At 34.2% G+C, this 14,079-nt stretch overlaps 1 protein-coding gene across 2 annotated transcripts; it reads right to left on the bottom strand.

The window, feature by feature from the left end:
- Positions 1-750: 750 nt before the first annotated feature.
- On the bottom strand, positions 751-14,045 carry LOC108748118 (transmembrane protein 94). 2 transcript variants are annotated; one of them, XM_018486130.1, is made up of 25 exons: positions 13,842-14,045; positions 13,060-13,226; positions 12,833-12,967; positions 12,580-12,716; positions 11,975-12,168; positions 11,259-11,729; positions 10,570-10,731; positions 10,394-10,497; positions 10,134-10,222; positions 9,835-10,072; positions 9,634-9,727; positions 8,850-9,067; positions 8,341-8,576; positions 7,952-8,076; positions 7,714-7,862; positions 6,194-6,334; positions 5,578-5,721; positions 5,329-5,494; positions 4,859-5,067; positions 3,798-3,972; positions 3,467-3,712; positions 2,127-2,364; positions 1,636-1,729; positions 1,366-1,527; positions 751-1,269 (listed from the first exon to the last, which is right to left on the bottom strand). In XM_018486130.1, exons 2-25 carry the CDS (start codon positions 13,221-13,223, stop codon positions 1,197-1,199), a joined length of 4,164 nt encoding a protein of 1,387 aa, XP_018341632.1. In that variant the 5' UTR covers positions 13,224-13,226; positions 13,842-14,045; the 3' UTR covers positions 751-1,196. The 2 variants fall into 2 exon arrangements, with proteins under 2 accessions (XP_018341632.1, XP_018341633.1); XM_018486131.1 differs by lacking the exon at positions 6,194-6,334.
- Positions 14,046-14,079: the final 34 nt, after the last annotated feature.

The following is a 14,079-nucleotide window of genomic DNA, read 5'->3' as shown; positions in this document are numbered from 1 at the left end:
TTCCCTTTATAATCTCCACTCATACTTTGCACAACGAATGAAAATTGCGTCAATTTAAAGTAAAGAAAAGGAGTAAAAAATGAAAGGTGTATGCATATAAGGCGCGTGCATGTTTATATATAAAGTATTATTAATAAAATCAAATAATGCAAAAGCAGTGCAAAGGAAGAAATTAAGTTTGCGGGAGTTCGGTTAATTGTGGAAGCTCGGCCGTTCTGAAAATCGCGATTATGATCATATTCCATTTTATCGGTTGGAAATCTAGAAATCTATGCAGATGTGACCGAGCAGTCTCACACAACCAGAGCATTGTCTCGTACCAGCGAGACTGTCACTGCTACAACTCGAATTTAGTTCGACGTCGCTATCTAATAATCAGCTCGCAGAGTTACATTTAATTCGCTAAAGTCCTCACTAATCTGTTATCACGACAAATAAATAACTACCGTTGCGTTCAAACGCTAAAAACGCTCAATTTCTCAACTATGCGATTCTACAACGAGCTCGGGCGAAATCGAACGTCAACGAGGATGCCAAAATTATCAGTAGGAACATATTTATGTGTAAGTACTTTACATAATACTAATGATAAGATCGTCAAATGCAAGATGTCTAAACTTCCCAGGCACGCTCGCATTATTATGGATATTAGAAAAACTCGAAACATTTTTCTATATATATAATTTTTAAACTATTAAAATAATCATCTCTTTTTTTTTTTTAAATAAATGAAACCTAAAGCAATACCTATGTGGGACATCTTGAATAATGACAGAATCAAGAGCGAGAGAAATAATGTGCTCCAACGATGCTTTGCGGCTTCCCGTAAAAAATTTATCGAAAAGAAACTGCTTTAATCGGAGCGGTTCGATAAAACGAGATAGAAAACTCGTCCATGGTGCTCATTTAAGCTCGCAATGATCGACGTCGCAAAATATAAATACACATCGCTATAGAAAAATATCGGTGCTTTGTTCAAGTCTAATCGAATTTGGCAATATTTGACACAGCGTTGTAAGTATATGAAGCTCTTAAAGATTCTTGAGCCCTTTGGATTTCTCGAGTCTGCAGTAACTAAATCACAATAACAGTACTTTCGATAAAATACATGCTGATAATATATACATTTAACGATATACCCGTATATCTTTTAAAACGCATTTGATATTTCGAAGACGTCAAATTGATGCTGCAAATTAAAATGGCGAATTCATTCCTAGCTTTGTGCCAAATTCTAAACGTGCCCTTTTCTGATATCTCACGTTCACTCTGAAAAAAAAAGGAATATGAATATTAATTAATTTCGAAGAAAAATTGCAGTGAATGCATCAATGACTAAAGGCATGCTAAAGGAAACTGACTTACTTGATCTCTTGCCACTTGATCAACTCGTTAATTACGAACGTCAGCGGAACAGAGAATAGAAAGAATAATGGCACGTGCATCGGGAAATTTTCGATCTTCTTGCTCTCTTCTCGCCAAAACTTGCGGAACACTAGACCAGAGAACATCGCTTGCACACACAATCTACAACAATAATGATAGGTGTATTTTAGAATTTAATCTATAATCTAAAGATTTTTTCTAAAAGGACCAATTTTTTTAAGCAAACTGTGAATTAGAATTTTTACTTACACAATAAATACACCAAGAAACCAGGTGCAATTACTCATAGGATTTTTCTTCCATATTGAATTTTCCCTGTGCACAAAGCTAACAGATATCGTAACTGAAAGAAAAAATAGATATTAATGAATTTTTAAATATTGTTCGCATATGTCAGAATGTATGATGATGAAGTTAATAAGTGTATGATATAATGTTAATAAGTGATATGTCAACAAGTGTATGTAAGCGTATTAATGTAAAATATTTGCCATTTCAGTTAAATCCTGATTTTAAAAAATTAATAATGCATAACTTTTTGAAGAATTGTAAAATTTTGGAAAAATATAAAATAAAACTGAACTTGAAGACAGAAAAAAACTGTTTCGATTAATAGAAATTAAAAAATTAAAATTGAGTTATTTTCTATAAAATAAAAGATTTGATAAACTAGATTAAACTTTTTGGCAATATGCCAATATATTAATAAGGAGATAAAAATATCGTTGGTGCATAATTACCAAAGTGCAGGACTATAAGTGTGAGAGCGAAATGCTGTACGACCAGAACGACAATCGGCTTGTTACCCCAGCCGCCCCAAATCTGGTCCCGCGGGTCTGGATATATGTACAGGCACTTGGAATTCTGTGGTACGTAGACGGGACAAAGCGTCAGGAACGAGATGCACTGCGAGAGAATCACTGTGATCACCGTTGGCAAGAACTTGCTGCCGTAGCACCATAACACGAATAGCGTGACCTACAATGTATTTCTCAGTGTCATCTCTGTTCTCAAAATTTGAATTAATATTGATAAATAAACATTAATTTACAAGATTTTATGCAAGAGCCATTGAAGACTGTTTCTAGGATAATAATTTTCGATGCTGAGCCCGAATCTACCGAAATATTTCTATCAGATGAAAAAAGACAAATTGGATTTTTACACTTTTTTTTGAGATATTTAGTTTTATTGAAATTAGAAAAAAATCAGAAGAATTGAACATTTAATTTTTGTATGATTTTGAATCAATATCCCTAATATTTTTCAATTATTATTGAAATCTAATCCTGGTGAAAACATTCGCCTTGTTCATCACCATCTAAATTATTTGAAAAAAAAAAAAAAAAAATTATATTTAAAAAATTGACATACTATGGACGGAATTCATAGATGTTGCTCAAGATTCGACATGGTTTTAAGCGAGTGCTTGAGATGTCATGAACCAAATGACCATCAGAGAGCCGTATTAGCATCTTAAGACATTGCTTGAAATGTATTTGAGATTAAGAACAAACTCGAGGATATCAGCCTATATGTTAAAAATTTAATCTGATGAAATTTTTTTGATGGCAAATTTGAATGTAAAACATCAAAATATATATATATATATAATGTTTTAAATAAAGTTGTTTTTTTTTCTTGCATTGTGAAATTATTCAAAATTTGTAAACTATATGTCAGTGTAAACTATAAATCAGTGTTTCCACAAAACTTTTTAAGTTGTGATCAAATTAGAAACAGAGATTGAGATTGGATTAGAATTTAATCAAAAAAAAGAAAATCAATCTTATGTTTAATAAATTTTGCTTTGATTGATTAAATTCCAATTTAATCTCAAATTTAATCTCTGATCACGGATTTACTCCAACTTTTTTCTCAAATTCGCACTTTATACGTTTAAATTATATATCAAAATTAAATACTAGTATAAAATTTTAACATAAATGAATAATAAAAATAGAGTAAAACATAGCATTTTCCTTCTTTATAATTTGGATTTGTATGGTTTGAACCATATAAAACACGCGAGTTTCAAAAAGATCACCAATATCATACACTTATCCTAGGCTCTTCTCACCTCTCCATTGACCACGCATTGATTTTTCCCAGTCGCGCGTTGCATTATCGTCGAGTCTATTGGCGTGGTGATCATGGATGTCGATAGTACGGGAATTATCAAGCAACACAGCCAGAGTATTTGATCGATGGAGAATAGCGGCGGCAGCAGTAGAAACGCCGATAGCATTTGTACAAATGAGAGCGTAACTACACAGCACAGCCAAAATTGTATACAATTCCATAGATTCTTCATGTAATGACGAGCCTGCGTGCATACAAGAAACAATTTATTATTGTTTGTCATGCTTCAGTATCTTCTCATTTAATTTTTTGGAATCTCCATAACGTACCTCCATAATGAGATGAAAAATTGCTACAGGATCCTCGCGTTTTACACTCAGTGAACACGTGACAGAGTTTAGCGCTCTACTCAGATCAACGGGAGAAATTCCTTGACTCTCCGTGGGGGATACCAATACTGGTACCTTCTGACATACCTGAGGATACAAGGGCTCCACCGCCACTCTACAATCGATTTACAACCTTTAGAAAACTTCAATTAGAGACATCACTTTCGCATTAATATATCGCGCAAATAATATATCTATGAAGTGTGAAACTTTTTTATTCATTAAAACGCGCTTACATGTTTTGGTTCACTTTTGAGCTGATAGTTAGCATTTTCAGTTAAAACCTGCTATGATTGAAAACATAAACACATTCATACAAAAAATTCTGACTTCACATTTCCGCCTTAAAGAAAAAGTTATGCGATTGACCACCTGTTCAAAATTTTTTAGGAATGCCTGAAAATCTGAATGAAATATCTGAATCCTTGTACAGGATTGCCACAGAAAATGAATTTTAAAATCCCCTAATTTTTCCAGGTTTTCCAGATGAAAATAAAAAATTTTGCATTATATAATTTTGCAAATAATAATATAAAATATGTAAATTTTAGCATTTAGACTCAAGGATTGTAGGGAAAGCTAGTTTATATTATTAAAAACAACAAAGCTTAGTAGCGTAGTACAATTTTGGGTGCAAATTCAAGCCAGCAAAAAATTAGTTTTGGAAAAAAGAAGCAGTTATGACAAAAAAAGGGATTAAATAAAAATATTGAATAAAATATAAATTTTAATTATTTTATTAAAATCATTTAAAGTGCACAAGTTTTGAACGTATTTGACTATAAACGTCAGATATAATATTTAAAAAATTATAACAATTATTTGAAATAGGAGCAGTTTTAAGAAATTATGAGCAAATTTCGAAATTTCAGATTTTTTTACATTTTCCTCTAACTTTTCCTGGTTTCCATGACCAATTTCAATTTTTCTGAGTTTTCCAGGTTTATGGCAACCCTGTTGTAATCGATTGAATCGGTGAAATCATAATTATTATAAATTACCCTGCGTCAGCCTGCATGAAGATGGGCATGTTCTCGGCGTTGGCAGAGGAACCAAGCACACACACCACCTCGCCATAATCCTGCATTATATGCAACATCTCGCGGGTTACTGTGGTGTTGCAGTCGGTGAACAGGGACACGAGTAAAGGAACATTGTCTATCAGCTCGATGTGCGGACGTATCTTGTCTATGCCCCTCGGCAGTTTAGCCTGTATACGCAGAATAAGTAAAAGAGGCTATTTCGAAAATTCGAAGATTACAAATTATATATCGAACAATATAGTTTTGTTGATTAATTCCTGGAATATCTTACTAAACAACTTTTAGATTTATGGTAATCATTTTTTCGACATTTCCGATGTTTCCTCTTGATAAACAAACAGCCAAAATTTAATCTATCTATTTAATTTATCCTTATGTTGTGTTTTATTATAAATGTTTATTAGATTTAACCCAAGAGAAGATCTTACTCTGTTCGATAGATCGAAGTTGACCGGCGCACTTTGTTCGGTGCTGTCGGTGAGGCAGCTCAAGGATCTCCAAGCCTCCTGGCCTGATCCCAAATCGACGCTCTGCACCAGGACGCTGTCCTCGCTTCTCACCATGTCCTGCTCCCTGCTCGACAGTTTGTTATCTCTGTAGCATCATGAAATCTTAAGTAGCATCGAGTATGTTTTAGAAATTGTTTTTTATTCTGCTTTAGAGATATCAACAGCAACCTGTGGCTCATCGTGCTCTTGACCTGCGACGTTCCTGTATTGTTCCACTCGGTTGTTTCATCGTCGAATTTCACTGTCGAGAAGTCCGTGTTGATAGCGCTTGGCGCCGACATGCTCATCGCTCGGCTATTGTTCAGATTGGTGCTAAAATGAGAATTATTCTTTCTTAATTGATATTCCCTAATCGCTCGACACTTCGCTAGTCATAACGGTGGGTAGTAAGAAGCACATTAATGCTAAGAAGCCAAGAGAATATGTTAATTCATTCTTTCGAACACGACAAAGCTTTCATAACAAATAAATGAAAATTCTCTCGTCATGCTGCGCATGTTTTTGCGATCGATTAACTATAGAACGTATGAGATTTTAAATATTTGTGTCTTTTCATGATATTTCAATTAATGCTTCATTTTTTCAAATTCATTTCTCATTATCCGAATGTTTGTAATCTTCTATTAGATTTCCATTAGATTAGATCTCGTGCATTCTGTAGTTACTTGCAACTATATTGCAATATCTTTTTTCTTTCTTTGAAGCAAAGCAGAAATCTGATTTCATATTGTACAGCGTATACTCGTATAGTGAGCTATTTCTGCATGTAATCGGTGTAACGTACCGAGGTAAGACACGATTAAGCAAGTGGCTGGCCTCGTCCATGCAGGAGTAATTAGGCTGATGAGATTGGGCCGTGGGTGAGGGAGTGGGTGAGGACATGGCTGCTGCCTGGCTCACCCACCAACCCACTGGACTCTCGGACCTAATATTGTCATGTGTGTGTTAATTACAGTACATATAATTGTGTAATCTTCGCGCGAGTAATCGTGTATTTGCATAATGAAAATTCTTAATGGGCGTCAACTTGCAATTGTAATAAATTGCTCCACATTAGTTAAGGAATGTATCATTAAAAAAATGGTTATAAAGCAGTAGAGACACAAAGTAAAAATAAAATAAAATTACTGTTATTGTGCGACTCAATGTCCTGAATAAAAAAAGAGATATTAGTTATATATGTTAGGTATTAAGACACTGCAGCCAAAATGATCGCAACATCTTCAAAATTAGTGATACTGCAGGATGTCTCGGAGAAATGTTTGAGGATCAATCTTAAATTTAATTCAACCCTCAATTTTCAGAATTTCTAAAGATCATTTGATCTATTTATGCATACTTTCTTAAATATGTTAATTACTTTTGTTGGTATTTTCATATATCTAAATATATAAAGTTTTTTTTAAATAGATATATTTTCATATGATATAAAAAATAAACATTTGAGTTAATCTGTATTCAAATCAAGTATGTGTACAAACCAGGGTTGGTAAAGACTAAGTTTTTTTTTAAGAATAAAACGTATTGTGTTTTTTCTTAAATATGTTTTTAATACTTCAAATATGCTTTAAACAGTACTATAAAAAAACATATTTAAAACATCAATTAAGCATGTTTAAAACACGTTTTGAAACATGTTTTTTACCAACCCTGATACAAATTGGATTTTGTAATATTTTTTCTCGAGATATCCTGCGTAGCAACGATGAACATGCAATATTAACAATTACAAAAGTAAGAAAAAAACGTATAGACAAACATATACGACGGGGGCATATGCGGATATCTCTCCAGCCATTGCTGTCTCCTGCAATACATGGATATATTTTACATTCGAGCCTCACGGCAGCTCGCTCTAACGAGAATAAGAGATTTATTTCATCATACGCATACAATTTTCCCACATGCGTGTCTCTCTCTCCTCTGATCCTACAATTATCTCTTTCAATTGGAAACGCCTCTCTTAAATATATTTTTTCTCATTTTAAAAATCTTTTCTTTCTTCTCCCTTCTTGTAAAAGAAATTTTGTCTAAAAATTAAGAGATGAGAGGACATTCTTTCTAAATTTTTAGAGTAAAATCTGATTCTAAAGAGTGAAAATTGAGCCAGTCTTAAAAAAAGAGTGGCTCAATTTCCAATCTTTAAGAGTGAGATTTCACTCTTCAAAGTGAGATTCACTTGTAAAAGTTTTAGAGAGTTGGATTAGAGACACTGACGGTAAGTCGCGGATATGCCCCATAAGAAATTCAAGAGACATTGAGAAAAAAACAGCGATGTCATCGCATCTCGATGATAAACGATACCTAGCCCCCTCGCTGAGTAACGAGATGTGACAATTCCAGCCGCTCTCCAAGCCCATTTTCTCTGAGAAAACACGCGAGCGCAGTTCGTTCTCCTTGCTGAAGTGTACAAACCTTATGCATGCTCTATCCAATTGTTCAATCAATTGTACCTGTAGTCATAATATATGTATATATATATATTAATTTATTGAGTTCACAGTACAAATTATTAACCATTGACTGTAATAATATATCGCACCATGTCGGTTTGTGCCTGATATTGCATGGTAACCATTCCGATGAAGACCTGATTGCACTGCACCTCGAAGCAGCTTTCAATATCGTTCACGTCGTCATCCTTATTTTCGTTACACAGTAAGGAATCTGAAAAGAAAACCTTGTTTTTATTACAATTGAAATATTTACGAATTAAAAACAAATTAATCAAGAAATTAAAATAATATAAAATATATCTAGATTAAATGAGAAAGATATTTAAAAAATTATTATATAACATCAAAAAGTTCAAATTAAAAATAAGAAAGCAGGAAGTTAATATATATATTTGGCTCGTTCTGCTTATTGAGATAATATTAAAAAAAATCAAAATTACAATAACACATTCATTAAATTAGTAACTACGTTAACCTGTCGAATGAAATTGTCCCAGTATTCCTCGTACTCTGGGATCGAGAACGTTTCTGAAGTCCCACGGTAAAGGAGTCGGACTCCTGTGAGGTGTGTACAAGTGTTTGCTATCCGCCGGTAGCTCCAGATATATCTCAGACATGTTGTCGCTGATGGCGCGCGTCAGCGGTCGATAAGCGAATGCGGTGCAATACGAGGTTAAGCTCGTCCTCTGGTAGAAGTCTTGCACCTTTTTCCTGCAAAAGGAGAAATCATCAAGACTAATACATAACAATTGATCTTTATGCATCAAACGTTTTAAAAATTCTTGTATAATAGAATAATTTAGAAAATAGATTGTGCCTTGAAAATTATAAAAATGAGCACATTGATTTTTATAATTAATATTTATAACATTTATGATTTAAATTCATTGATCAATATCTATGAATTTTTGTAATTTTCTCTTACTTCTTTAAAATACACAATCAGTTTCCATTTAAGAGATTAATAGAATCGAAACGATATACCTGTCTGATGCGGAAAAAGGGCAGAGATCGTGGCCATCCCAGTACTCGATGCACGAGTCCAGAATTATGTCAGCCGTTCCTTGCGTCAACAACTGTAGACCACCACCGCTGCGCTCTTTCACGACTACGGCGACCATATGAGGAAACGGGAATTTCAGCTTTGTCGCGATGCTCAATGAACGCGCGAACTTTATGTCCCGCCTGACCATCTCTGGTTGCTGTCAAACAAATCGTTTTAGTTTGCTTTTCTAATCGATTGTGTGTCACTTTTTTGTAATATAAATTATTCCACTCCAAATAATATCTTTTTAGAATGATGACTCTTCTAAGAAACAATTTGACAAAAACTGATTTATAGGGAATTATTCAAACTTCAGTTCAACAATTTAAGTGATTGCTAAAACTTGCGATCAATTACCAGAATTTTAGCAAAAAGTAATCTTATTATGAATTAACTCTCCTTGCAAATATTTTTACTTTCTCCGTTTACAAATCTGGATTGTTTTTGTCCAGGCCAAGCTTTTTGCTGTTCCACAAGCTTTTAAAAAATGATGAAAAAAAATTCAAGATCACTCTCAATATTTTTTACATCGCCAAATAATTTTTTAATTCAAATGTTAAAATCTTTAAATCGAAATTTGAGCAAAAATGAAAAGGAAATTTAACAGTTAAATTTCGTCTGTTCCAAAAAAAAACCAGATTGCAGATAAAGGGTGATTAAAAAAATTGATTAAAAAAAAGTATTTTCCTAAAGTTTTACATGCAAAGAATTATCAATACTCACTACATGTCTAAATGTACATAGTTGCTGTTCCAGTTGGAAAATTTTCTGCGCTTGATCCTGGAAACCGATCTGCTTCGCCAGTTCGCACAGACATCTGTTGCATACATTTCATTTTCAATAATAGATTTTGCAGAGAAATCGCAACTCCTAAGAAATCATAAATCCTATAAGAAAGAAAAAAAAAGATAAAGAATAACGTACCGTCTGTTTGTTACTGGGACCAAGTTCTCATTGTAGAGAGCCTCGCAAGTGACGTGACAACAGAATTGCGTGTAGTGTTCCTGCGTGTCCATGTTGCACGTGTTGAGGAGGATCGCCAGGCCGAGCGGTTTCAGCGAGTTCAGATGTTGCCGCCACGAGTGGTCGTCGAACTGCAGTCGAAACGGCAGGGCATGATCGTGGGTGAGATCCAGGACCTCGGCGGTGGAGTGCGACATATCTGCGAAGCATCGGATGTTACGTTGCGCACTCGGCTTTCGTTGTCTCCCATCCTTCCTTACCATGCTGTACGTAAGACGTTCTGTTGGAATTCACCTTAGTCTCCTCGGACTCCTGGTTCTTCTCAATCGTCTTGTCCACGCTGCCGGTACTGTAAAATAAACGGGACTGTAATCGCGTCGATACGATTCCACCGAATGATTTCACAAATTTAAGTTACGTTAAATTCCTTCATCTCAGGGGGCAAATTCACAAATTCTTGGATTTTTAGATACTCGGATTCTTATATCCCCAACTGGGTCCGCGACTATAAGATGACTACCTCGAGCTCGGCGACAAAATATTGGCGTTACGTAGGAAAAATACTTTCTCCGCCGTGGGATTAGGCCATGAGAGAATTCCCTTCTTATCTACGCAGCACAGCGCCTATAAAAATATATTGATAATCATTATTTCTTGATTATTCAGTTTATAATCAATTTGTGCTACGATACTCACGGTTACAGAGCCCAGAACGTGCAGAATGCTCGCCGATCGCGACATCATGTGCTCGTTGCCAAAAAGAATATCGAAGAAATATTCTTTAAGTTCCAGCCAGTTGTACACTACGTCCGGATGATTGGGACCATTGATTTCTGCGTCTTCAAAAGGATCTACAAACTAGATTTATAAAAATTATAAATCAGTGTGTAACATTTTGTAATTAATAATAATTTTTAATTCATAAAAATTATAAAAATCTCTATAAATGTATTGTATATTATGTTACATACATACCTAAATCCTTATTTTTTAAATTAAATTTTAAAAATTAAGAAAGAATTTTTGTTTCTATGAATAATATATAATTATAAAATTCATCGTAGTTATATAATTTTGAATATAATGCATCAATTCGCAGGTACGCTTAACAAATAATATTCATAGTCTATTCTTAATCTCAAGACCATCTCAAACAGTCTTAAAATATTCTCTAATTGGTTCACGATATTTTAAAATTATACTACAAAAGATATTCTTAACTATAAAAACTATGAATACCGGCTAATTTCATTTATTCTTAGTCATAAGAAAAGACATAAAAAAAGATATTCTATAAATATATAAAACACTAATTTCTTCATGTAGAGCTATAATTATGTTAATGTTTTAATTTATAAATAATTAATTTCTAAATCAATACTGACCTGGAGCTTTTTTGCGGACAGATAAAGCTTGAACAGCGCTTTGAAGCGGGCCATGCCGAAGCAATTGAGGAATATCCAACAGGCGGGAAACACCAACGGTAACAATGGAAGACTCACAGCGATCGGTTGCAACAGAAACATCTCACTCCAGTGACCAATGCCAAAGTAGTCTGTCAGATATAGGTAACGGAGCAGATTGATCACAAGGATAACAATCACGAGTATCGGATAGGTCAAATGCTCAATGCAGCAGATCATTAGCAAGTGACGCTTGCGATTGTAATAAGTTACTGGTCGATCGAGAGCTTGATCGAGTGCCATTCGCAGATTCACCAAGTACGGCGTTTCCTGAAGTTTGTAGATCTTACTCTTTAGAGGTACGCGGGACTGTGGCATGGAGAAGATTTCGTTCGCGCTGTGTACCTGAGCACTGTAAGTCTCTCTTGCGTGCAAAACAGGCGCTTCTGGATCCTGAAAGTTCAATCAGCTACAAGAAATTTGTTCCTGAACAGTTTGATTAATTATATCAGTAAAATCTCTGTACAACTTTGATGTCTGAAGAGTGAACATCTAGAAATCTGCGTTGAAGTTCGATTAGCTACAAGAAGTCTGATTCTAAACAGTCTGATTGTTTTAGCAAAATCTCTGTTTAACTTTGATATCTTGAAGACTGAACATCTGCGAGATATACGATGGAAAGAATTCAAGTCACGTACGTCGTACGGCACGCAATATCCAGGTGCTTGCTGGCCTGGCTTCATCACGATTATATCACCGGCCACTAATAAGGCCCACGGCAAGTTGACTACTTCACCGTCACGATACGTCCACTGCAAGGTCAAGCAAGGGGATTGCGGACTGCACAAATGTGGGTAGTTCTTGGACTTCCATTGACATGTGGAACGTGCAACTGCAATTTTGAAACACTTATATAACATTACCATTGCAAAATTTAATAATAATAATGGTAATTTTATTGAAATGCAAATAACAAAAAAAATATGTTAAGAAAGCAAAATTAAAGTAAAGCAGTTTTAAATGGCATACTTATATATAGGCAAATATTGGTCAAAAATAATTATATAAGATTTACATAGAAACTGCAATTCATGTTAAGCACCGTTTTTTCCTGTTGAATTGCGATTTAGTAAATTACTATAAATTTTATGTTCTATGTAGTGCAATTATAAAAATTTACTAAATCATAAGCAACTAATCAACAGGAAAACTTGCATCGTGTGCTTTAGGCCTTCTATATTTGTAATTTCAATTTTGAAACAAAATAAATATTACAGAGACACGGCCTTATTTAAATACATACCATTGAGTTGATCAAGAAGAATTTTCACTCTATGAGGAATTTCTTCATGTCGTAATTTATTATCCGATATCACTAAGATAAAATTCAATATTACTAAACAACAGACTATCAGTCCTTCATACGGCAGTGTTGAATACCTGTAACAATACTTATTTATGAAACTGCTATTGTCCCTATCTTGTCTATTGTAACAAATAGAATAAGTAAAAAACAAGCGAAATTTCATATAAATGTACATTCTCATCTAACTTACCATGTTTCATTAAGCGTAAAGAACGCAACGATGAGAATAATGGCATTGATCAACAGCGCAATCGCAGAGGTCCAGCAGAGCGTTGTATATTGGCTACGATGATGCAGGGTGTCCTTCAGCCAAGCTCTATATTTCCTGAATATAAACAATAGTCAAGATATGAGCATAACATCATAAAAATTCACATATTTGTTCTAAATAATTACAATTGTTGTACAAGATATTACTTATTTTTCCTGTGCTCCTCTTCATACTCCTGTAGGACACGTCTAACATCACGATGCAGAGTATCCAGAGCTACTGTAGTGGTTAAGCCTAGAGTTTCCTTAGGTTTGGCCTCAGTATTCTCGTCTGTCTTCATGTCCTTGCCAATTAAGCGTTCATCCTCCATTTTCTATAAAAATTAGCCTAATTAAGAAGCTAGTCTACAAACTTAATTTAAAAAATTTAATGAAACGTCAATTAAATTAGTAAAATGTCAACACGTTTAGTCTTGATTCAAGTGACACATTAATTCAATAGCTTAATCTTGCTGCCCTAGAAGCAATTTATTGAATACATTGGTCAATTGTTGGGAATATATTGGGCCAATATTGTACCAATAAATTGTACTTTTAAAGTAATCTGCTTAAATTTCCTATACAATTACATTGTTTAGGTCAATATGATTAGGTCAATATGATTAGGTCAATATGATCAGTTCCAAAAAATAAAAAATATAAATTTTCACAGAAAAAAGATCTTAGACTAAAAGAAGTCATCAAACACTGGAGAAAAAATTTTTTAAATAAAATATTAATAAGAAAATAGATTATATTTTGGGTCAAATAGACATCAAGACAGCTCAGCAGGGTTAAATAATGAAACATATATTAACATTTTTCCAACAAGACAAATAAATTTTAAACTAATAATACGATTGCTATCACTAAATCATCAAAAATCGAACAAAAAGATGCCGTTTATGCAAGAAAAAAAGTCAGTGAGGGTTATAACTTCACAGACGCACTCGTCAAGAAAGAATCGCTGCTCCTTTCTGTTTCTTCCCTGCCTTGCGCTTTACACTCGAGATAACGTCTCAGAATTGATTGCAGTTTATCTCCAGCGTAGCGAGGATCGCATAATTTTCAAGAAATCCGCTCGAAATTGCGACGAACAGCACTCAAAACATATAACTCGCATCGCTTGTGATTTTGGGATGCAATCGCAATGAAATACCGAGAGACAGAGAGAGAGAGAGAGAGAGA

The sequence above is a fragment of the Trachymyrmex septentrionalis genome, unplaced genomic scaffold (assembly GCF_001594115.1).
Source record: "Trachymyrmex septentrionalis isolate Tsep2-gDNA-1 unplaced genomic scaffold, Tsep1.0 scaffold210, whole genome shotgun sequence".
NCBI lineage: Eukaryota > Metazoa > Arthropoda > Insecta > Hymenoptera > Formicidae > Trachymyrmex > Trachymyrmex septentrionalis.
The sequence above is the reverse complement of the archived record's forward strand: the minus strand, read 5'-3'. Positions and strand labels throughout refer to the sequence as shown.